This window comes from Drosophila navojoa, chromosome 3, assembly GCF_054131105.1.
Source record: "Drosophila navojoa isolate 15081-1374.11 chromosome 3, UAZ_NAV_1.0, whole genome shotgun sequence".
NCBI lineage: Eukaryota > Metazoa > Arthropoda > Insecta > Diptera > Drosophilidae > Drosophila > Drosophila navojoa.
In genome coordinates, this window is record NC_142891.1 from 9181623 (window position 1) to 9207840 (window position 26218).

The 26218-nt window shown below is 37.6% G+C and overlaps 1 protein-coding gene across 1 annotated transcript in view; it reads left to right on the forward strand.

Annotated features, from left to right (window-relative positions):
* The window catches only part of Dyrk2 (Dual-specificity tyrosine phosphorylation-regulated kinase 2), a 61538-nt gene that overhangs the window by 31149 nt on the left and 4171 nt on the right, over positions 1-26218 (forward strand). The window contains exons 3-8 of the mRNA XM_030385141.2: positions 9040-9324; positions 10058-10436; positions 11237-11406; positions 11489-11766; positions 22054-22192; positions 22271-22442. Coding sequence (XP_030241001.1) covers positions 9301-9324; positions 10058-10436; positions 11237-11406; positions 11489-11766; positions 22054-22192; positions 22271-22442 — 1162 coding nt within the window. The 5' untranslated portion in view covers positions 9040-9300. The remainder of the gene's footprint in view (positions 1-9039; positions 9325-10057; positions 10437-11236; positions 11407-11488; positions 11767-22053; positions 22193-22270; positions 22443-26218) is intronic.

Genomic DNA, 26218 nt, shown 5'->3' on the forward strand with positions numbered 1-26218 from the left:
ATCAGCCTGTTGCCAGCCCTAGCTGCCACGCCCCCAGCCCCACTCCCTCTTCCATCGCTTAGTAACCGCAAGGCGCACACAATTGACATTTGATTGACTGACAGTTGTTTGTCAGTTTTATTTTATTTTTGTTTTTTTCTTCTTCTTTTTTGACAATTAGGCGGCAAAGAGAAATTGCTTTCGATTTCGATTACAATAACAAAAATAAATAAATAATGAAAAAATAAAAGCAGCAGCAGTCATGAAGACTACTTCAAGACAGTGTCAAATGTCTCACAAATTGCCTTGAATCAAACTCTATACGATATATATATATAGCCTCACATATTGATTGAGAAATTGTAAATCAAGTGTTATTTTTACACAATGTTTACTATTTCTGTACCCTAGACGTTGCCTGCATGGAAAGCGCAATTGTGATTCTAGTTCGAGTTGAGGGTTTCTTTTTTCTATTGTCGTGAGTTTTGTTTTATGGAAATATTGAGCGAATGCTTTTTTCAGAAACTGGGTCACACTTGACTCGTGATTGTTGCCGAGCGAGCGAGAGATAGCGAGTGAGGGAGACAGAACTAATTAGATGTTGCGCAAAAATTTCTAATGAAATTATCAAGTGGGCAGCATCAACAACAATCTTCTGCTGCTGCTGCTTCGCCTACTTCATCAAAGTTTTATCATAAGCCAAAGATCATTTTGATGTTGCCCAATTTTTACTCATTTTTTTTATTATTATTTATTTTTTTATTACCATTATGATGGTTTTTTAAATGTTTGATGTTCTAATTTCGTGAGCTCAGCGGGCGGGCAAGAAGAAATATCATTTCGACTTCATTTATTATGTAAATTTCCTCCCAAATATTAGTTTTATGGCTAGATATGATAAACACATCAATTGCTAATAGCTGTGTACAACTCTTTTAACATCTTCAAATTTGGATATTAACATTTGCTAATTTTCACAGTTTGTCTCTTGTTTCGAGCTCTTTTATCTTATTGCAAAATCTGTGTCGGTTCACTGACCTGTATAAAAGATAAAAACATAAATGAATAGAGTTAATCTTTTCTGTTGAATTTGGCTTAGATTTATGCTATCCTATAGAACAACATGTGTTTTTGCTCACTGAGCAATATATTTTAGTTGCAGAAATATGGCTAAAATGATAGAAATAAGAAGCAGTTGCTTATGGCAACGATTCACCAGGTTGAAATCAAATTTATTTGTTTTTATTCTTTCTTTATTATTTATATATATAGTTTTATATTTAATATTTTTTTTTTTTTTGTTTTGATCACAAGCTCGTTTGGGCCGCACCTCAACAGCTGAAAATGTTGTCTGCTGTAAAGTTTTGCATGTCGCAGCAAAAAAAAAGATACACCCACACACAGCCACGCCCATCTAACTCGCCCGCTGCTCCTTAACTGCCCACAGTTGATTTAAGCTAAATAAATAGGCCGTTGGCGAATAGCAAAAGAGAGAAATAACGAATTTCGATGCGCTTTGCAGCAGTTGCATTTCGCTTCCTGCTCAACGACGACGACGACGACGAAGACAGAGATTGTCAGAGCTATTAACAAAATTGGCAATGCGTTGCAACTGGCAGCTGGCAGATACCAATGCAAATACAGATAACGAAATAGATACAGATACAGATACAGATACAGATACAGATACAGATACAGATACAGATACAGATACAGATACAGATACAGATACAGATACAGATACAGATACAGATACAGATACAGATACAGATACAGATACAGATACAGATACAGATACAGATACAGATACAGATACAGATACAGATACAGATACAGATACAGATACAGATACAGATACAGATACAGATACAGATACAGATACAGATACAGATACAGATACAGATACAGATACAGATACAGATACAGATACAGATACAGATACAGATACAGATACAGATACAGATACAGATACAGATACAGATACATATACAGATACAGATACAGATACAGATACAGATACAGATACAGATACAGATACAGATACAGATACAGATACAGATACAGATACAGATACAGATACAGATACAGATACAGATACAGATACAGATACAGATACAGATACAGATACAGATACAGATACAGATATTACTGAATCACAGCTAAAGACTTCCGTGACCGTCTGTGTCTATATTTGAGACAGTTAGAAGGAGAGTGAGAAATGCAGCCAACTGTCAAATGGGCGGGACGACAAGGGGGTGGCTGCTTAAAAATAATAACAACAGCAACAACAACAACTGCAGCAGCAGCAGCACAAGGCTAATTGTCATTTTCCGACAACGGCAACAACAACAACAACTACTACCCAGGGGAGCAGCCGTTTGAATGCACTTTTACTGCCGCGATTTACGATTGTTTTCAGCGCTGCGCCAATTGGGCTCAATAAAGCATATATACAGCATGCGCACCCCTCTTAACTTGGCTCAAATAACAAATACCGTTAGCCCGCGCTGCACTTGCTAGTTTAGACCAATTTTATTGCCAAAGCCAAGCACCACACACACACACACAGAGAGAGAGAGAGAGAGGGATAGCGAACAGTCGAGCCGCCCAGGTTCACATTTCGATGTCCATTGTCTTTGTGCAGTCAGGCCGGCAGCCAAAACTAAAAGTGTGGAGTCGAGCTCCGGGAAACCGAGTTGAGTTGGGTTCAGTTGAGACCGAGTGTTTGTAGAACGGAAGTTATTAAAATTGTTGTTTTGCTAGCCAACGCTATCTGGCCTAGGGGACAGTGGATGAGAGTGTGGCTATCGCGCATTTCTAGTGCATTGACCACCATTTGCTGCTCGATTATTACACATACGCAACGTGCGCCCGGCCCGCAGCTGTCGCTCGGTTGTCTCTTTTTTGCCCATGGTATTAGGGTTTATATGTCACGCCTGGCATTCTCGTTGAATTGTTTCTATTTTTTTTTCTTGTGCTTGAATGACAACTGTTGCACGGCGCAGGTTTTTGCTTGTGCGTAAAAATAGATTCTATAATACCCTACACTCTGCCGCGTTATGGGAGAAATGTTTCATATATATTTATATTAATAGTTGGCTCACATTTGTTTCCTTTTACAGGCAATTTCTCATTTTATAGATATCTTAATATGCATTAAATGGAGAGTAAATTCTATAAAATTCCTTTTTTAGACTTGCTATAAATTTATAGCACTTTAAAGCAGCCTTGCAAAACACCATAAATACATAACGCACAATGAACACGGCTTACCAAAGTCGTTTATAATTATGCTTTAGATTTATGGCACTTTATAGTAAGTCGTCTTCGCAACTTATTCTTTGAAATTAATGCTCTCCGTAATTGTCGCATAAATTATTTTTAATACACTTGCCATAGATTTATAGCAATAGCTAAAACGTAATATTTAATTCTTCTCCTTGTATTTACTTAGTATGTCGTATGCTTTTTTCGCCTCTACCAACAGTTCCCAGTTTATGGTGTGCAAAAGGGGACATAAGCCTATTTATGGCACTTTCCGCCGTAGCATAAACTAAAAATATTTCACTACAAAATAGCGAGAGCTTAACACTTGTCTGGTCTCTCCTCTGGCAAAACACCTCCACCATGGATGACTTATATCCGCTTGACCAAACGCCAGTTGCGCCCGTCTCCCCGCCCACCCTCTCTAACGATTCTCCTCTACCCAGTGTAAGCTCTTTCAAGCACAACGCTGGGTACTTCCGCTCCGCAGTCGGCAGTCGGTAGTCGACAGTTGTCGCTGTTGAAATCTATACGCGATTAGCTGACATTTTGCCCAGAGGTCATTACTTGGGGGGTTGGGGTTACTGGGTCAATAGCTTATGAGGTCACATTTGTTGGGGTATGCGCAGGGCGTTCGATGGCTGGGAGGCGTGGCGAATTATGTTAGCTGTGCGCTTAGTTAGCTTAGCGCTTGCTAGTTAACAGGTTAATGCCCACAATACGAAAATTATTGTTGCCACGCTTTGTTGAGCCTAGGCAAATAGTGTGGCATGCGATTTCTGGCCTGCTTTTGCAAAAAAAAAAAAGAAAGAATAAAAGAAATGTATATATATATATATATGAATAGTAATAATGAAAACTAAATGAATTTTACTTATGTGTCGTGCCAGCCGCAAATTAAATGTAACAAAAATATAAATGTTTATAGCATGTTGCTCGCGGCCGACTCTCGGCTATTTTAGTGATCGGCTCTCTTTTGAGGGCACCTTCTTGTTCGTTTCTGGGCCACGCCAAATGATTGTGACAAACGATGTTGTTGGCTTCGACTGCGCTTTAGCCTGGTGTGCCGTATGATTAAGTGGTATTTCCCCTTGTCGTGGGTCAGTTATGGCAAGTATTGAGCCTACAAGCGCCCAAGTTGAGTTATGTGGCCCGAATTTCTGGGTGGATTCGCCCGAAATTCGAGCCTTGCATGCACAAATGCAGTTGCGTTCAAATTACGGCATATTATTGTGGGCATAGAAAGCATGTAATGGGCTCCAAAGAAGCGAGCCATTAATGGGCTTGTTTATGTGCCGCTCCAACAAAATTGAACATGCTACGTAAGCATTACGAGCACGATGAACTGAACTATAAAATTGACATAATAAGTTGAGCGATTAGAAATGCCTTGCAGCTCGAATGGTATTAATATATTAGCTTGATATAAATTTATAGCAACACACAAATCTGCCTGAAGCGCATGTAACTGTCTTTATAAAGTACATGTTTTGGTTGAACACAATTTTCAGATCTGCTCTAAATTTATGGCAGCTCGCAAGTATGCCATAATATACTTAAAATGGCATGCCCAGCACACGTCTGAAGTGAGAATAACACACACTGGGCTGCCATAAATTTATAGCACTTCCATCCACGGCAAGATCAAAGGCCCCTTGATGTGTTTTTTTACCCCCGAAACATCAATGTGTCAGAAATGCCTGGCATATTTGAGCTGATCCCAAACAAATCAATGAATCGCAGTGGAACAATAGACAGAAAGACCTTTTCCATAAACCTTACACGTGATCTCTCGAAGCTTCCCATTGCGATCGACAAGTGTGTACATGTCCGATAGAGAAGAAAAACAAAACAAATAAGAGAAACGAGTGAATAATTTGAATTTCAATTTGTATCTCTTTGCTTGTGATACAACTTTTGGCATTTTGTGGCACTTGAGGCGTCAGAGAATCAAAAGAAAACATTTTAATAAGTCAAAAGATCGAAACAATAGGCCCAGTCTCTTGATGGGGCATTACATTTTGACATGCTGCGGGGCATGCCCAATGAGAATATGCCATGGTGTTAAGAACCGCTAAAAAAAGCATCTGCCTGGTAAAAAATTGTCAAGTAGCTAAACAATTCAAATGGCAACACTCCCCCGATTACAACAACAAATTTGGCATTTGCTGCAAGGTTTGCGCTGCTCTTTGGCTCAATGAGGCCAGCTCGAGTAGAGAGAAAAAAGTTGATTTACATAAAAGCGATTTGCGGAGTCAACGGTAAAATTGTATATAAATCTTCCATCCGGCTGATTGCAAGTGTCAAAAGTCAACAACAAAATGTCACGTTTTCTCGTTTTTTTCTTTTTTTTTTTTTTTGTTCACTGAGCAAAGAAGAAGCAGCGGAAAACAACGCAATTGACATTTATTAAGCAAACGAAATGCACTTGAAAACCGATGCACAATATTATTATTATTTTATTATTATTTCTTGGCTACTTCGGGGAGTTGATTGAAATGATTTTCTCGCGCTTGTCAAAATACAGCTCGCCTGGAAATTGACAAACTGCGCACATAAATTTCTGGACAGTTTTATTGCCATTAAGTCTGGCTTTGCCCGCTTTGTTTTTTGTTCACTTGTTTGCTTCTTCTTCTTCTACTTTTGTGTTTTTGTCGGTACCCAAAGAAGCAACTCAATTACTCTGAGTGACCAATTTAGTGTCAGTCTGTATATACTATATCTTGTTTATATATATATACATATATATATATTTCTTTTTTATTTTTTGACTTAGGGTCTGCGACACTTGACGTTGAAATTTTAAATTAATTGTTTTATATTTAGCTTTAATGTTTTGGGTCAGCTGGGACCAACGCAAAATTGGCTAAGAAAAATGTTTGAGGAATTATGCAAGTGCTAAAATTAAATTGGGATTAGCAAAAGTCAAGAATGACCCAAATTTCGGCATTAGCCAATTTTGGCTATGAAAGTGTGTAATTGATATTGATTTTTGTTCATTGAAATTGAATCACAATTTGTTCAAGGTCAAGTCAGAGACCAGAAAGAAGGAAAAGAAAAAAAAAAAAAACCCCAAAGCAACTGACACATCTTCGGTGACTTGAGAGCTGTGAAACTAGCATTGAAATTGACATTTGAATCTCAATGCCAAGTCATAGAAACTGCAGATATCAATGAGCATGTGAAACACTCAGTCAAATTAATCAAACGCTTTGGCGTAGTGGGCGTCAAAGCAATGCCAAATGTATTTTAGCCCAAATATAGAATTAGCTATTCAATTGTAATTAAAGCAAAATACAAAACGTCAATTGGTAACTGGTAACTGGTAACTGGTATTTGGCTGCTCTTTAGCCCGCTTGAATGTGGCCCACCTTCTAAATAGCTTTGACAGCTATTTTTAGTCATAATTTGACAGCCTTGCGATTGGCCTGTGTCTCTGTGCGGTGCGGAGTTCAAGAAACTTTCGCTTATCAAATTACGCCAGACAATGTGAAACTTCAGCCGAGACTGAGGCTAGCTGGCTGTCTGGCTTATGGCATTTGCTCTTTAATGTTGCCCAACTCCGCTTTCTATATAAGAAATTGCGAAAAGCCACTGAAGTAAACCAGCTCACAAAACTGCTCCCAGACGAAGAGATGACGAGCTATCCGAAAATAAAAAGTCCAAAGAAAGAAAGAAAAAAACCCAAATTTAATAGCAAGCTTCATCGGCCGACAGGCCAGAAGAGACAGCTAGCTTTTAAATATATTGCAGAAAAACGTCAAGTCAAGCCAAGCCAAGCCAAGCCAGCCCAACTCCCACCGATGCCATAACAACTGTCAAGTTGATCCAAAACTCAGCGTGGAAAACGAATGCTGTAAATTATGATTTTATGACAGAAAACTTTTCAAAAGCCAATAAATTTTCCAGTCCATGCCAAAAACAAACCCAAAAGAAAACACAAAAACGAAAAGAAAATGTATTAAGAGCTGAAGGAAAAGGTTAAGCATAGGAAGTAGACAAGTCTTGCTGGCAGCTCTCGCAGTGGCACCTTGAAATGTGACAAACACAGTTAAGTACACTGCGAAAAACAAAGGCTAACTGAAGGATGAATAAATATGAATAAAGTCAAAAGAATTTTTTAACGAGACATACAACAATAAAATCAATAAAAAAATTAAAAAATAATAAATCAAAAGAAGTAAAATAATTTTTTTTTTTTTAATATTTATAAATCAGCAGCTTTACTTATTTTTATGTATATTAATGTTCGGAAAAATAAGTATTTGTTAAAAATATATTTATTAATTTACATTAAAAGCTAACAAATTTTTAATTATAATTAAATATTGAACAAATTTTTATTTTTATTATATTTAAAAAATAAGAAAAAATTGTATACTTAATAATTTTATATATCGAAAATTATTTAACGATTTTTTATACTTCATTATTTCTAATATTATTTAAAATTATTGCTTATTAAAAAAATAAATTTTTTTTTTGTTTGCCTGTAATATTTCGAGCTCTAAAATTTGTGTAAGCTTTTCGAATTTCCACAAATATTTTTCACCTTAAGAGCTACCTCACATATGCGCTCAGTGTACTCGCCTAACTGTTAACTCATTATGTTGCTATTCATAGAGAAACTTGTGAAGCGCAGCAAACTTGTGCGCCCACATTTCGAGGGGTTGCTGCGACCCCTAGGTAAAGGGTTAGGATTATTATGCATATCGTTGAATGCACAGCCCAAACACACACACACAGAGTCAACTGCCTGACTGACTTGATGACTGAATGTCTGTGACTGAAACGCCCCCAACACTACGAAATGCACACACAAACAACATAAAGGGCCAGCACACAAAAAGCCAATAATTGGCCCTGACTTTTTGGTTACCAAGTTGCAGGCCAACCGTGCGCCGCCGGCTTATGTTGTGGCCCACAAGTGCATAGGCAAGTTCCTGTTTCGAATGCCTCCCCCAAAAATACCCAAAAAAAGAAAAATATTAATAAAGTTTGGGGCCTTTTGATGATTTGCCGACAAACACCGCCTTGACAATGAAAACTGCTAAATGCCGTTGACTGACATTCGAGTTGCTGCAGTGGGGGGCGAGGGTTTTGAGTTAGTTATGGTTATGTTTTGACAAGTCGTTGAATATTTTTTGTACATGATACTCATTGTGAAATCGATGAATGGGGTATATAAAAGGCAAAGATTTATGGTAATGCAATGGAAGAATTTCATTTAAATGTTGTTTATCAGCTTTGATTTATAGGCTTTTGGGCTTTCGATTACTTATAGTAAATATAGCTAAATATGTATACTATTATTATAAAAATATATTTTTCTTATCTTGTTTTATAATAATTTTTTTATTTAAATATTTTTTTTTTGATAAAATATTTTTAATTTAATTTAAATTAAATTTCTGCTTGCATCGAAAGATCTTTAGGATTAAATTTAAACCTCAGCTTAATTTTGCTTTCATCATTTTCAAATTAATTTTAAAAAATTACAGGGTATTTCTGCAACTCGCAATTCCAGCTTTTCTACCTCATTTTTGATATTTTAACGTTTTTTAAGAGGGAAACATTTGAGCATTTGAGTATTTTATTTATGGTTTGCACTTTGTATGCGCATCGCGTATTCGAGTTATACATGTATATTTATTGTTGTTGTTACTCCTTTGATTGGTTGCCCGTCAAGGGTTAAAGTCAAGGGTTTCACTGCGAGCTGGCGTTTCAGTTTTAGCATATAATTAATGTGTTTATTTGATATTTTTACTTATCGAACTCAACTTGTTTCCTTTGCAGTTAACCAACGACAACAGCAATAACAACAACAACAACACAAATGTTGTGCGACCCGCAGATCTATTGCCCAACAGCTGGTTATCAATAATAATTCTTTGTGGCCGGTTCCCTTAGAATAACCAACCACTAAGCAACACCCTGAGGCGACAGCACTCACTGTGCCATTTTGGTTAACTTTGGAAAGTCCACATCCACGCACATACACACACACACACACACAAAATATACACACAAACATTCATACAGACATAGCTCAGCAGAATGTTGGATCGATGTGAAATGCCGGTAAGTAGCTCAAAAATTGAAAAATTAAGCGTAAGAACAAAGTTTGGATAGTATGTTAATATAACAAGTATTTTATTACTAGAAGAGGAAATTAAAGTTAAAAACTAGTACAGTAAAAAATTAAATTAAAATATATTAGATTATAGCAATAGGAGTAGTCTGATGTTATGCTTGGAAATACTTATATACATCATTAAATGAAAATAAAAAAAAAAATTTTTAAATTACAAATTAGTATTAGACTTAATTATAAAATGTAATTTCGAGAAATTTAATTTTGATGAAAAAAAAAATAATGTATTGCAATTAATGTAAGATAGGTTGCATATGTGTGGACAATATAATTGATTAAATATAATAAAAATAAAAATATATTTATATAAATTTAAAAATAAAATTTTATAATAATAATAACTTAACAATCTGTTTTAATTTTTAATAAAAATAATTTTTGTTGTTTAAATTTGAAGTAAAGCTCTCAATATAATAAAATAAAAGTCTAATTTCAAAAGCGCATAAAAGTATGCAATATATTTTAGTGAACATAAGTTTCAAAGAGCAGCCGCAAAGTATGCAATGATAATATGTAAGCTTAAGCTTTGCTCACTCGTACTCTATATTTTGTTTAATATATATAAATAAAAATATATATAGTAGTACAAAAGGTGAATAACATTTATTTGCTTATAAGTTTCAAAGTTGATTAATTTTGTGTAACTTTTCGCTCTCACAGATACAATTGGACAACGAGAAGCTGCGACGCGATGTGCGTCTGTCCAGCTCGCGCCTGGACCTGCCGCTGCTGTGCAATGTGGGGCGACGCCTCGAGGGGCACACGAATGGCAACGGCAACAGCAACAACAACAATAATGGCAGCAGCAGCCATGTAAACGAGAGTGCAGCAAACACACAGAACGGCAATGGCAACAGCAACAACAACAACAACAATTTGGGCTCCCCCGTTTCCTGCTCGACCACAAACAGCGGCAGCGGCAACGAGCGCGGCTCCTCGACCAAGTCAAACAGCAGCAGCGGCAGCGGCAGCTCCGGCAACTCAGCCAGCAGCACGGGCAGTGCAGAGCTCAAATGCAACTCGCCCATGACACCATCAGGTGGGTAGAGGCAGTGTGGCACTGGCAGGGGGTGAGGCAGCTAAAGGGGTGGGGGGATTGGACTCTTGTCAACATTTGCAATGTTTGCATTTTTAGTGCGTGGGGTTCATACGCATCGCTGGCATCGAATGCGAATTAGCAAAGCTCACGCTCTCTGAGCTCTGGCTGCAGTTGGGCTGGCAGAGGAGGCGTGGCATTAATTAATTTTATATGCAAACGAGGTCAAGGTCGCCATAAATCTGCCACGTGGGCCAGTTTTCAATTACTTATGCTGCGATGCATCAAATAACAAAGAAGCGGGGTGATAAGAGGGGAAAGATTAAATAACTTTTTAGCAGATGAAGTTGCTATAAAACTTTTATGGTAGACTGAAAAGTTGCTATAAAAATTATAATAAGAGATAATCGAGCTCTAGACATTTTAGACCATAAACTTCAGCCTGCTATTCGCATATTTATAGCTTGTCAAACAAATTTGCTATAATGATTATAGTAAGAGATTACCGAACGTTACATATTTCATATAACTCTCTCATATATTTTCCTGGCCTATTTAGGGCATTCTACAAGCTGCTATAATTATAATTATTATTGTTGGCCCTTTTATAGTTTTTAAAAAGTTGCTATAATATATATAAAGAGAAATTTTTACACCTTAAACATTTCATATAACTAACTCAAATCTTCTCGCTCATTTGTAACTTGAAATTTGCTCTGAAATTTGCTATAATTATTATAGTAACATCTAATTGATCCGTATGTATTAATTTAAATTTTCTCCCCAACTTCTCGCCCATCTAGAGCTTGTCAAAAAATACCGCAATTATTTGACTGATCTGGAGTTCGAAGAGCTGAAGGTATACAAAGAGGTCTGGTACTTTGGCCAGCATGCCAGCAAGAACTACAAGCCCGCCCCGACAGCCAACACCACAAATCTGGGCTATGACGATGACAATGGCAACTACAAGATCGTAAGTGAAAATCCATATAATCTACATATAAATGCGATCACCCTGTCTAATCCCTCTGTTGTACTGTCTATCCCGATGCCAGATTGAGCACGATCATATAGCCTTTCGCTATGAGATTCTAGAGGTGATTGGCAAGGGCAGCTTTGGCCAGGTGATCAGGGCACTCGATCACAAGACCAATACACACGTGGCCATCAAGATAATCAGAAACAAGAAGCGCTTCCTCAACCAGGCCGTCGTGGAGCTCAACATCCTGGACGAGCTGCGCGAAAAGGACGGCGATGGATCTCATAACGTAATACATATGCTGGACTATACGTACTTTCGCCGGCATTTGTGCATTACCTTCGAGCTGATGAGGTGAGCCACTCACAAAATATTTACATATATACGTATATATATATATTCCATTGTTGATTTACTCACATTGTTTATGCTGTGACGTCAATGGCGCCTTGATTGGCTGTCACTGTGCAAATAATACGCCGTATTTCTTGCTTAACTTGCCAATTAAAAACGCGTCTTGCACGCATTTTCCGATTAGCATTCCACACGAATTAAATGAATTTATTCGCAACTTCTCCGCATCTCTTCCTCTGCCGCATTTTGTTTTATTTGCCCTTTGCGTGCGTTGCGGCTATTAAAGGACATGCCAAGTCCTTCTTTTTGGCTCTGACAAGTGCCTAGCACGCATTATGCCGATCCTCTGTTGCGCTTTTAGCCTTGGCAACCGAAAGCCCGTAGCCCCTGTGAGGCGACCCCATCTATAAATAGCTATGGAAAACCTGCTCAGATTCGAGTAGATTCTATTATTAATACACATATTAGCAGCGTGTGTGTGTGTGTGTCACATGTGTGTTTGTTTACCTATTTGTTGTTGTGCTTTCGATTTTGGCTTTCCTTTTTTTATGAGCTCGTCATAAATCTCTGTGCGTTTTCTTTATTAATGGCGCCCATAAAACTCAAGTGATTTGCCATAATTATTTGACAACGCTTTTTAATTTCATTTATTACTGCGGGTAGACAGTCATTTCTTTGTCATATGTGTGTGTATGTGTACATTTATATATTTGTATGAACTACTTGAAAATAATGGGACTATTATTATTATGGTTTTGTCTGCGTTTATTTGAATTTGATTATTTTAGTCAACATATAAAGAAGACTAGTAGTTAAAGCTCCAAGGATATCAACTCAATGAAGAAAGTTTCATGAAATTGTTTGCATTTTAAGAGTTAGTTTAGTTAGTTAGAGTTTAGTTAGTTAGCTTAGTTTAAGCTGGAATTTGAGTTTGAGAGAGCAGAGATCTAACTAGTGTAGGTCCCTCCATCTCGTAAAGTGCATAAGCTAGAGACTTGAGATATATATTTGACGTAGAATATGATGCAATTCCTGTAGACAATATATGTATATATACATATGTATATAGTATATAGTAAATATGTACACAATTATAAAATATTAAAATACTCCTTCGATTAACTACGACCATGAGATCTCGTGGTAGTGCAGCACACACTCATGCTGCCTCTTTCAGTGTGGAGAACTCTGCAAATTTGACTGCATAAGTTGAGAGTCTCTCCTGAGGCTTTACATACATACTCATTCTCTGTCAAGTTCATTTTCGACAAGCTGAGGCCTCAAGATGAAAGTGAGTTTAGGCTCTCTTTCTAATACACTTCCATAGTGTGATAAGCAAACATAGAGAGAGAGAGAGAGAGAGAGAGAGAGAGAGAGAGAGAGAGAGAGCACTGATAGATTTAGCATAGGCAGAGTGGCATTGCCGCTCTTACAAATGCAATTTCATTTGCTGCTGCTGATTCATATTACTATATAATACACATTCACATGATTGAACACATATCACAGCTCAATGACTTTAGACTCTGAATGCCACAAACAGAGAAAATTCATAATTTACAACTCAACTAATTTATATCAATCTAATATATGTATATTAGATTACGAAAAGGGAATATAATATATATAAATATATATATAAATAAATAATAATATATAAATATATAAATCTACGTGTATATATGTACATATGTAAAAAATAGGAATATATTTCTAGCAGAAGTTGTATTATATATATGTATATGTCTATATATGTATGTACTACATATATATATACATATATATCTAAATGTTATATAGCAGAAGCCATTAAGCTTAATGCTGCCAATCAGGCAACTCATTTGGCTTCGCACAAAGCTAACACAAACTCTGCTTATCTACTTTGGAAGCCACACAAAATGCGTTTTGCCTGTTTGCATTTGTCACTGTGTGTGACTCCTTAATGCCCATATATATACCCTATATTTATATATAAAGGTCTTCTCTTGCTAGCTCTCTAGCTGAATTAACATTAGCCATAAAAATGCTTTAACAATTTAAAGGCAATTTAAATGCAGCTGCCAGCAGATGCGAACGAAGAAATAAATTTCTATTTTAGTTTGCCTGCATGACAGACCACGCACACACACACACACACACTCGAACTGACAGGCAGCGGATGTGTGTGTGTATGCACAACAAACCGCAGGCGGCGCCGTGCAGCTATCAATTTCAATTTAAATATTGTGTTGCCTACTTTTCCGCTGGCCTGAAGTGAGCCTGGCTCGTGGCTAAATTGCAGTTGGCTGCGTGTGTGTACGTGTGTGTGTGCGAGTGTGTGCGTGTGTGCCTGCTGATATTTACCTGTTGTTGTTTTGCGATAAAATCGCAATCTAATTGATAGACGGGCAGCCAGCCCCATATCAGGTGTTGATTGCATGGCCTAGCTAGCTGCCTCCCTCTCCCACTCTCCCACTCTCCCACTCACTCACTCTCTCTTTCACGCTGGCTGCCTGCATGTGTCAATGCTTAGACAGCTGGCAACGCAAATATGGCAGCACGCGATACCAAAAACAGAATGAAAAACAAAAGAAATATGACAGCAGGTAAAGGTAAAAAAAAAACAGCAAAGTTTTACAATTTGTTGAAGGTCATGGTTTCTTAGCCATTCACTTGTTTCCGTTTCCTGCCTCGTGGCACGCCCCACCCGTCGGCCGCTTGACATTTCCGTTTAATTTGTCTTAATTGCAGTTAACTCGGCTCGTTGCGACATTTCGCAATTCGCCAGCGATTCGAGATTTCTTGGCAATGGCTTTAAAGCACGCCATCTGGCGGCCATTGCTGTCCCCACATATCGAACAAGAATTCAAAGAGCATTTCCATGCTCAAACTTAATTAATTTAGTTGCTGTTGTTGTGCTTTTCTCGCACTAATTAGCCGCAAAATAGCAGCTCAAGTGCGCATTTGACTTTTTGGCCGTTTTTTTTTTTTCTGGCCCTGGCCAGACGGGGGCTCGGGTGCAAGGCGGGGATGCAAGGCGAATCCTTGGTTGCTGGCAAAGTTTAAAGTTTGTTTTGAACGAGTAAACAAAATTGCGCAGCTTAAGTTTGACGTAATTAAATTTACGTGCACGCAATTGAATTGGGCCCATGTTAATTTGTTGTTGTTTTTTTTTTCGGGCACAAAACTCGCAAATTGAGTTAGTTGATTAAGTGGATTAGCGGCTGACTTATGAGCTGCCGGAAATAGCAGCAAAAGTTGTTGTTGTTACCCGATTGATTGAGCGAAATATTTGACGAACTCTGATGTGCAAATCGGAGAACAAAATGAGCTCAACTTGAATTACCTATCCAGAATTTCTCATATTTTTGCGGTAACTGCAATTATGGAATGCATTAATTGTTGCTTAAACTTTGCTAATTGGGGTTAGGGTAAAAAAAAGAGAGAGAGAGAGAGATAGATAGAGAGAGAAAAAACCACTAGCTGATTAGCCTAATTAGCATGTTCTTCGCTGCGGAAATACTGACAGCAAAAACTCAAACGAAATAGACGCAGAGCGAGGCTGAGAGGCAGCTAAATAGGTAAATAGGTAAGGTAAGCAAATTTATGTGTAATATAAGCCAGGTTAACACACACACACACACACACATAAGTGGGACGTGAGAGGACAAGGTCTGACTCGACCCACACCTACACACATTCAGACACTGCCACCTGCAACACATTCGAGTCCATTTCGCTTGGCATCGGCGCATGTTTTGTGGGCCGAACACGTAATTTACAGCGACAGCGATAAAATGAGCTGCCAAAACTGCCAAAGATGGTCACATTTACAATATGGTCACACTGTGCGACGGCCATAACTATGCAGCATATTGTGTGTACGCCTGTGTGTGTGTGAATGACGCTGCCAAACGATGTTGTCATGGCCAAATTTCAATGCGGTCTCTGTGGGTGTCAGGGCCATAAATTCTGGCTGCTGCTGCTGCAGAGTGGTTCCACTCTCTCTCTCCCTGTCTCTCTCTCCCTCTCTCTCTCTCTCTCTCGTCTCTTTCGCCCATTGTTGCTGCTCATTTGGGCCATGTGTCAAGATTTTGATGTCTCGGGTCTTTGAATGTAGTTTTTTTTTGTTTTTTTCCTTGTCTTTCAATTTGCACATGATGAGATAATCCAATGTTGTTATCTAGATGAGCTGTCGCTTTTTTTTTTCAAGCTAGAGCGTGCACTAATGACAGCTGTTTAAGGCGAAAGCTAGATCAAACTGGGACAAAGATTAATTGAAGTTAATATAAAATGGAATAGAATTTAGGAATGAGTGATGTGAGCTCTTAGAAAAAATGTTTCAAGGACACTCGGGTATTTGATTTAAAGACCATAAAGCTTAACTAAAAGCTAATAGGGTAGAGTATTTGAAGTTGTATTGAAAGCACTACAAGTTTAATCGAAGTCCCAAAAGTAAGGATAGGTTTATAATAAGTTTTACGCTGCTTGACTTTAAAAATTAAGCCTGAACGGAAAGCGGCCTAATAAAATTAAACTGTGCTGCTAGATCAATCTTGAAAAGTTTCCAATTATAATTATTAAAAAATCTCGTTTTTATTAAAAAAATAATGTTTATTTTAAGTAACTGGGGTTAAGTTAAGTATTACTTACTTAAACTGCTAAAGTGTTACACTCCCTTACTAAATTAATCCTGAAAGTATCAATCGAAAGTTGTTTGCCTTACATTGAGCTCTTTTAAAGAGGTGAGCATGCTTAGTGATCCCTAAAGCTCATTTAGAAACAGCCAAGCGATGTGAGCACTTTTAATAATTAACGAAGTATTCAAAAGCCCTTTAAGCTAAAAGCTTCAGTAATTAAGTTTATATAAAGCTCTGTCCCCTGAGCAGTGAAAGCTGCTTACAGTTGATCCAAGCAAACTTTCAGCTTATTGCAAAGCTCACGTCATGCCGTCAATATGATATTTTTAGATATTCAGAGATTTTTAATTAAAAAGCACAGCATGCACAGCAAAATTGTGTGGGTCAGGCAGGGGCAGAAGCTGAAAAGGCAGAAAAAGAAGAAGAAGAATACGATGGCATGGCAGCCGCCCCATGGTCGGTCTATATGCAAATGAGCAGCGTCCTGCGAATGTTTGTTTTTTCTTGTAAATTAATTTTTGCACTTAGCGTGTAGACTGCAATTACTATAGAGCGAGAGAGGGAGAGAGAGAGAGTAAGGGAAGGAGAGAGAGAGGAGAGAGCGAGCTGAACAACTGGGAATTAAGTTACTATCAACAAAGTACAGGACGGGGACAGGAGTGCGTGGGCGTGGCTGGCTGACAGCTGTTGTTTGCTGTTAATGTTGTTATTGTTGTTGTTGATGTAGGTTATTATTATTATTACCATTATTATTATGCCGTGCCGTGGCACAGTAATTACCGCTAATTGACATTTGCCAGGCATAAAGCTTGTTATTCGCCAGCTAAAATAGCGATATATTTATATATGTAGATAAATGAAGAGATCCTTGAGAATACGTAGAGAGACAGAGTGCTTGCACAGCGAAAATAATAAATATAAATTAATATTGATATAGATAATAAAAAAAAGTGTGGAAAAATTACTATAAATATATTTGTTTTATAATTTTTAAAATTCATTGCGAGTTTCCTTTAATTTAAATTCAATAAATATAATTATGAATATGATAATATAAATAATATATAAAAAAAAATAAAATAAATAAATACACTAATAATAAAAAAAAAGATATATTAAAAAAAACATTACAAAAAAATATTTTATCAAAAATACATAAATAATAAATATACAAAATATATTCTTACAAAATTACATACTTAAAATTGATAAAAAAAAAAAATAATAATTATTTAAACATAAAAACAAAAAATTGGGCTTAAAGTTTAAATGAATTTTAAAATTATATTAGGCTTTATAAATGTTATAAATTTAATTTATAATAATTTTTTGATTGAATTTAAATAGTTAAATACAACTTGGAAATTCTATAAATTCTATAATTTGGCAATTTGATGCAAGTAAAGAGCTTTGAACATTTCTCGCAGTGTAGGTCCTGGAAGCCTTCAGCAAGGCCAGCAAGCATTTATCGTGCTCATTTGATGCCACTGCATTCGGTTTAAATATTTTATGTCTACTATTTATTTGGCATTCCATTCTATTCAGTGTCAGGCCGTGCTAGGGCAGCGAATGCTCTGCACTAATTAAAATGCGAGTCGCACACACATAAATATGCATGGGACACTCGGCCTTGAGTCAATGTGACAGTGGGGCGCTTAGTCTAACCAAATCAAGGTCGTTGTCGCTGAACCAGGGACAGCATCATTAATTAGTAAACCAAACAAAAGAGCGAGCCGAGGAGAGAGAGAGAGAGAGCGGGAGAGTAGAGGCGGGATAACGAGTCTATAGCTTGTTGCCTGTAGGCGCTGAACCATGGACTATAATTGGTATATTAAAGAGCTTGTTTTTCAGGCACTCAATGGGGCTAAGGGCTGTCTGAGTAGGAATTCGCATGAACCGCTCATTGAAATGAGAGCTACTGCATTGCCTTATAGACCAATGAAGAATGAGTAATGAATAATGAATGAATGAGTAATAAAGACTGAACTTTACCGTTCGATGAGCTCTGCAATTGTTGAGGAACGGAAGTAGTTCATGAACTACTTGAGCCAGATTTGTACTTGAGTGAATGAGCAGCTGAGTAATACGAAATATGAACTAATGAACTACTAAAATGAGCTGCTTAAGTGAATTGGTTCTAATATTTGTATTGCTTCCTGGGGAACTAAGCTACTTTTTGGGTTAACTCCGTCTAAAATATTTATTAAATAATAGTATTGCTATTCCATTGCCTTAGTATACTCTTATAAAGCTCTCTCTCCAGCCAAATAAACTCCAGCTAAATAAATTCCACATTCATATATACAGCTGCCCACATCCATCTATTCGCTATGCAAATCTCTGGATTTCGCCACTCTCAACAGTCGCCCAGTACTTCCGGCTTGGTCGTCAATCAATTTGCAAACACCAACACAGCAGAAAAGAAAGCAAACAAAACATTTTCAAATTGCGAATTTCCATTTTGGTGCAGTGGAAACTTTGTGGTGACACCATTTTCCATTGCGAAACGAATTCATTTAGCGGCCAATTGACAGGTCGCCAAAAAGTAGGCAAAGCCAGGCGAGTTCTATGCTGCAGCTGGGGGCAACCTGCGAAAGTTTATGTTGTTTGGTTTAGTTTATGGCGACGGCGTGCGACTCTGGCTTAGACAATGGCATTTTGGGGCGCTAAATGCTTGCATTAGTGGCTCGTTACAGTTGCATGTTGCGAGCAGCTGGCAAATCAATCAAATTACAGAGAGGGAGTGAGAGAGAGAGAGATGCAAATAGCTGCAGAGCCAAGTTCATGAGCAGTTGACGTACAACAAATTCGCTCTCTCGCTCTCGCCTTTTGCTGCTGTCTCGCTCTTGACATTGGCCGTGTCGTCGATAGGCATGTGGCATGTCATAATGCAGTTATAATATGCCATTCAATGGCAGTGGCTCTGCTCTGCTTTTTGGCCCGCTCGATTGAAATTATGACATTTTGATGATTTTCTTATTGGTTTGTTATGCGACGTCAATCAATAGATGTTAACCAACAACAACAACAACAACAACAACAACAGCAACGCTCTTTAAGCCATTCACACTTGAAATGTGGCCTTAAAGTTAAGAAAGGTTCTTTAACTTTACATATGTTATGTTATGTTATGTATGTAAGTTATGCTATGTTATGTATGAAATGTTATGTTGTCAATATAAAGTATGTTATATATGTTAGATACGTTATGTTATGTTATACGTTATGTATTCCTGTCTTTCCTTTTTGAATCTTAAAGTCTTATAGCTTTATCACAAAAAATCTTTGGCCACCCTCTCTCGCCCTTATTCGTTCTGCTGCTCTCTTTTGCTTATGACTTGTTGTCTGACAAGCTGAGAAACGTTTCTTAATTGGATTAGACTTTAGCGCATGTTGAACATGAGCTTCAGCTTGTCGAAATGTGAACAGCAGTCATTATATATGATGTAAGTAGGCGGATGGAAGAGCTAAGCCTACTTAAAAAGTTGTGCTGAAACAAGATTGAATCGACTTTTAGGTTACTTACTGAAGCAGGACTGCAATTTATAAAGTATATCTGATATAAATATGTATCATAATAACAAACTGAAATCCTACTTCAATAAGTTGGCTTTATAATATATGTCTTAAGTTAAATAAAAATAGCATACCATATTTGCTTATTTAGCTACTTTACAGTTTATGAATCTGTCTCGCTTCGGAATTGATCAAAGTCTGGCTGTATTAGTCTATCACAAAGTTCCATAGTTCCTTTTATGCAGTCAATCATAAACTTCTACTCGAGTCTCTCAAACTAAACTACTTCATATTCATATTTCCATTAGAGCAACTCTGCTCGAATTTCATCAGTTTGGCCAAGTGAACTACTTGTACACAGACACACACACATACACACACGTATATATACCAATAAATCGTATACAAATATCCCAGCATGTCCTGCCATTTGCAGTTATTACTTTTGGCATCTCTTTGGGGCTGGCAACTTTCTAGGTCAGAGCATCGCAGTAACAAGTGCAGCTCAGCTCAGCTCGGCGGCTGATGAAGTTATTGATGGCATTTATAGGCGATGACATGGTCAGCACAAGCAAGCCAGCACGCCAAACGGAACCGGAAATGACAGCAGCAGTCGAGTGTGTGTGTGGTCAGCAGAGTTCAATAACTAAGCGCAGCATGGGAAATGCGATATGCGAACAGCAGAAGCAGTGGCAGATGTGTGCCAATCAAAAAGAGATGATGGAAGCTTAAGGGTAAAACATGCCACAATAATAATGATGACGATGATGATGTGGTGTGTGTGTGTTTGTGTGTGTGGGAGAGCCAAAAACTCATCAACTGCTAAGCAAAAGCCCAAAAAGCTGACAGCCATCAAAAAATTGACAAAACTTGAGCAGTTCGCTCAGCTGGAAAAGTCGTGTGACCCAAACCGCAAATAAAAAGCGTTTGCAATGACATTGGCCAAAAAACTAAATGTAACGAAGGACAGCTGAAAAACAACAACAACAACAAACAGGCTTGTTATCAGTTAATTAATCGCAAAAACTGAAAATCGAAAAAAAAAAAACGCGCAGAAAAGTAAATACAAATTGTGAGCAACAAAACGGAGTGGGAAATGGCAGCGCACAGTGGGACAGAATAGTAAAATTGGCGATCAAAATAAGGTTATTGACAAACAAATAAGAGTTCAATAGGGTGCAGGGTATGCCAAGAGAGAGAGAGAGTGCTTTAGAGTAGCTGAACAACTAAGAGTTACCCTGAGTGCCAGAGTGCCTCAGAGATCGCGATCTCTGATGATAATAGATGTATATACATATGTATATAAGTTGGTCAAGTCTCTAGTCCATTTCACTAATTTTTGTAGTTGAGCTATTATTTGTAGAGCTAGAAAAGGCAAACGAGTTCGCATATAATCTTTTTTATTTTTAAAAACAACAAACAAATATTCCACAAAAAATATTTTGAAGATTTAATAATGTCCAAGAATTTATAGAAATTTATTATTATCATTATTATTGTCGATACATATTATATTATATATATATACATATAATATTAAAAATATTTACATTATTATTCAATAATGATAATTATGACTAAAAGAAAATTTCAAAAAACAATTATTTTGCAGAATTTTTATAAAAATATGTTTAGGATTTGAAAGAATTCATTAAAATTTATTAAAAAATAGAAATAAAAAAATTTTGGAAGATTTAAAAAGTTTAAGATTTTATTGTAAAAAAAAAAAACATAAAATGAAATGAAATAAAAATAAATAATTTTTTCAAATTTGATATTTTATTAAAATATCTTCTGCCTTCTGCTCAGAATCCAAATTTTAAATATTTCTGACGTCTATTTTGTATGTCTGCCAAACTGTCATTTCGATTCCGCCCACAGTCCCTAGTTGGTTGTTCGCCTTTCGCTGTTGTTGTTGCCTGTTATCGTCATATATCCAAATTTGTGTGCGACATGCAATGTAAATTAATTCAATGCATGTTATTTTTATCGTTGTTTTGGGCTTTAAGCGGCCGGCGTTTGCCTGACGTATCTTTTTTTTTTTTTTTTTTTTCCCATTAGTTGACTAAAGTAAACAATCGATTGGGGTTGCGCAGCTGAGTCATGTTTTTAATCGATCTGCCTAACCTTCTTTCTCTCTGTCTCTTTGCAGCCTCAATCTGTACGAGCTGATCAAGAAGAACAACTATAACGGTTTCAGCATGAGTCTGATCAGACGCTTCTGCAATTCGATTGTCAAATGCCTGCGTTTGCTCTACAAAGAGAATATCATACACTGTGATCTCAAGCCGGTCAGTAAACAGATGATTTATTTGATTAATTTAGTGCTTGAATTTTAATTAAAATTGAATTGCAATTTTCGCCATCAGGAAAACATTTTGCTGAAGCAGCGCGGCAGCAGCTCAATAAAAGTCATCGACTTTGGCAGCTCCTGCTATGTGGATCGCAAAATCTATACCTATATACAGTCGCGATTCTATCGGTCCCCGGAGGTGATACTGGGCCTGCAATATGGCACCGCCATCGACATGTGGAGCCTGGGTAAGTGAATTGATTGGAAGTGGGCTTTCGATTTTAATTAAAGCACATTTCGCAATATCTGTGCGGCGAGCGCCGCCCACATTCGCCCCATTGCAATGAGAATGAATTTTTAAATGGTTTTTCCCTCTGCATTTGCCAGGCAAATTTATAGCTAGACCAACACACAGTCGCACACACGTTGCACCTATAAATAACTGCGTGTGTGTGAGTGTGTGTGTAGGTGTGGTTACAGCGTTTAAATATTTTATACACAGTTTTATGGCCACGCTGCATGTGGCCGGCATTTGTGCGAGTGTATTTGCAAAAAGAGGGTTAGCCCTTTTAATAGTGGGTCATGCGAATGGCATTTGCCGTGTGCGACTTTTCAATGGGTTTTACGTGGCTTTGCCATTTTTAACCAATGACAGGAAGGTTGGCAAACTGATGACACTGTAAAATTTAAACGACAATAATTATTTATTAAAACGCTACGTTTAAAATACGCACGTGTATCTAGCAACCAATCTAGTCAGCAGAGCTGCGTAAAGTAAATTGCATCATTAATCAGACGCGTGCGATAAACAACAACTCAACGCGCTCTGCCTAACACTCACTGTTTACACTCCTCGCGCAACAGCATAAATAAGTAAAGCGAGATCAAATAAATAAATATTGTCAACTCCCTCCCTCTCACGCTAGCACGAGCTCTGCAATACACACTCTCGCATGTAAACAATAGAAAACACAAGAGCGACTGTGAATAACAGTTATTTACCAAGCTCAAAAACCCACTCAATTCATAGCAGCCGACCTCCTCACACTCACTCATCATCTGTGCTACCTACTCAGCAGCTCTAACATATGCATAAATGAGATCAAAAGCAAGAGCGTTAATGGCAGCTGAGCTTTACAGTTTATCCTAAACTAGCTCAGCAGCAAAATTTCAGTCGGTGAGCGTCTCGCTGGCAGCGCTGTAATCCTAGCCGAGCTATCCACACTTACGTTTCACATGCTGTACTGCATGAGAACATAAGCAGAGATCAAAAACAAGAGCATAATGGCGCACTGTTAAATTGCTCTGTGGTGTAAATGGCGTGTGTGGATAGGTCGGATAACTGAGCTGTCTCTTCAGCTGTTAACACCTAATGGTGGATAAAAGCTTTGCTACCAAGTAGCCCCATACTTATTTGCTTTGCTACTTGTTTGCTTGTGTGGACTACATGATATTTTTTATGTATGTTGACATATTTGTAAATTTATTGTTAAATATTTGACTATAGGTTTATTAAATTGAAAATGCCACAATCATATGTATGCAAATACATACATATGTATATGTACATATATTTATGCATGTTTTGTGCTACACTTCCCAACAGCTTCATAGTGTTGTCAGTGTCTAACAGCTGACCTACTCAAACTACATACTATGTACATTCGTGTATACATACATATGTATGTATGTGTGTACATATTATCCACTCTGCAGTGATAAACAGATCAGCAGTAAAATGCAATATCGCGAACTACCACTCGACATGAAAATGTCTTTCTGTCTGTGCTGCTATCCCTGCAGAGCAGGTAGTTATGGCAAACAGCCATTCCCAGCCAATAGAACGAGAGCAAAACAACGTATATATAGTTGACTCACTTGCTCATGTAATGTCCATCCTTGTCGCACAGCGATTGGAGATCAAAGGCAAAAGCGATAATGGCCGCTGTCAATAACGGTTATATTCCAAGCAAAAGCACTCAGTCGATAAGTGACTCAAGTTCTTTAGTTTTTAGCTGCTTCCTATTCATTTCTGTTCGCCTAATATTTAATACATTTTTTTGCCAAAAATATACCAAGGCCCAAATAAAATTTTAAACAAGAAAGAAGAAGACTCATCTACTCATATTTATTTTCACTAATGTAAACAGCAAGGAAGGAAGGAATGGCGAATATAGATAACAGTTATATCACAATTACTCAAATTATCGCTGATTGCATATCCGACTCAATTTAAGATTAGACTCAAGCAGCCCTTTCGGGCTTTCTAGCTACTTTCTAGCCATTTCTGTTCACTTGATATTTTGCTCATATTTTTGCGAAATCAAATACAATTTTTACTAGAAAGTAGAAGAAAAATATAAAACAAAAAAAAAACATATGGACTCTTATAACTGTGCCATTGGCACTTTCGTTATGATAATGGAAGCAAAATTACAAGGAAGGAAGGAATAACTCAAGCTATCGACTCAATTTAAGATTAGGCTCAAGCAGCCCTTTCGGGCCTTCTAGCTACTTTCTAACCATTTCTGTTCACTTGGTACGAATCAAATACAATTTTTTTCTTTTACTAGAAAGTTGAAAAAAAAAAATACAAACAAAACAAAAAAAATCACCAATTATTTTTGTATTTATGATAATATAAACAAAAATCAAAGTAAATGCGTAAATGGCGGATGTAGATAACAGTTTTATCCCAGACTCAATAAAAGCGCTCAATTCATAATAGACTCAATTTGAAATTAGGCTCAAGCAGCCCTTGCGGTTATGCAATAGAATTCTTCACGTGCCTTCTAGCTACTTTCTAACCATTTCTGTTCGCCTAATATTTCAGTTGATTTAATCTATTTAATCAATCTCCTCTCAAATAAAAAATAAAAGAAAAAAATAATTGAAATTAATTTGTTTTATTTTATTTGAAATTTTATATGTTGTGTTATAATATACTGATCAGAAATTAATTTGATAGCTTTGCCTGGCGAAAGAAACATCTATTTTAAAGCAGGATAAACACATATTTTGCTTAAATATTCAAAGGGAAAATAGTTGCTTTACTTTCACTTGCTCTGATCCCTTTCAACGCCCATTCAGTACTTGACACATAATACCAGGTGGCATAGATAACAGGGGAGGCATGCCCCTAGCTGTCTGCTCTAAGAGTCACATTATTCAACACGTAACCCATTTGCTGCGAGCACAGTAACTCAAATAAGTGAGCGCCCGCATGAGCTTTCATTCGTAAAGAAGTCAGGAGGACAGTGGCTAAAAATAAACTCGGTCTAGCTTTTATTAGAGTCCTTCCCACACACACACACACGCACACGCACACAGAGATAGCCATTATAACTCACGGTTTGTACACATTTAATAAGGCAGTTGTGAGCGTGCGAAGAGCATAGCTCACGATATATTTATATACATATATATCTATACATACACATATACATATTTTTTGTTTTTTTTGCCGCTGACCGGACGTGGTCGTAGTCGGAAATGGCCGCTAAAAGGATAAAAGGATATGTGACGCGGGCGGGCGCCACAGGAAGCAACGTTCGTGGTGCTAGGGGCAGCCAAGGGGCAGACAATATTGTTGTAGACATAAACTTCGAGCCGCGCCTGCCTCACTTGTTGAGTGCCCCTCCGGCCACGCCCCCGCTCGGCTACTGCTTGCTCTACCTGCCATTACAGCGTAGCTCATGCTATCTCTATCTTGGCTCTCGGCTCGCCTCTTTGCCTGTTGCTGCTAATTGGCATAGTGCGTGTTTTTACACTTGGCTGCGCTGCCTTCTGGCCGTGGGTGGGGCCGGAAGGTGGGAGGTGGGAGGGACAACGCGATATTCGTGTGCAGCAATTGAGCACCATTGCCATTTGGCAGCTAAATAGGTGAAGCATAATGAGACAAGGCAGGCGCAATGCACTTCTGGCTCAACTGATACGGAAGTAATGGCTGTGCTTGGAAGAATAAGGGATAATTAATAGGAAGACACACACACACACACACACACACACATAGATAGAAGCACTG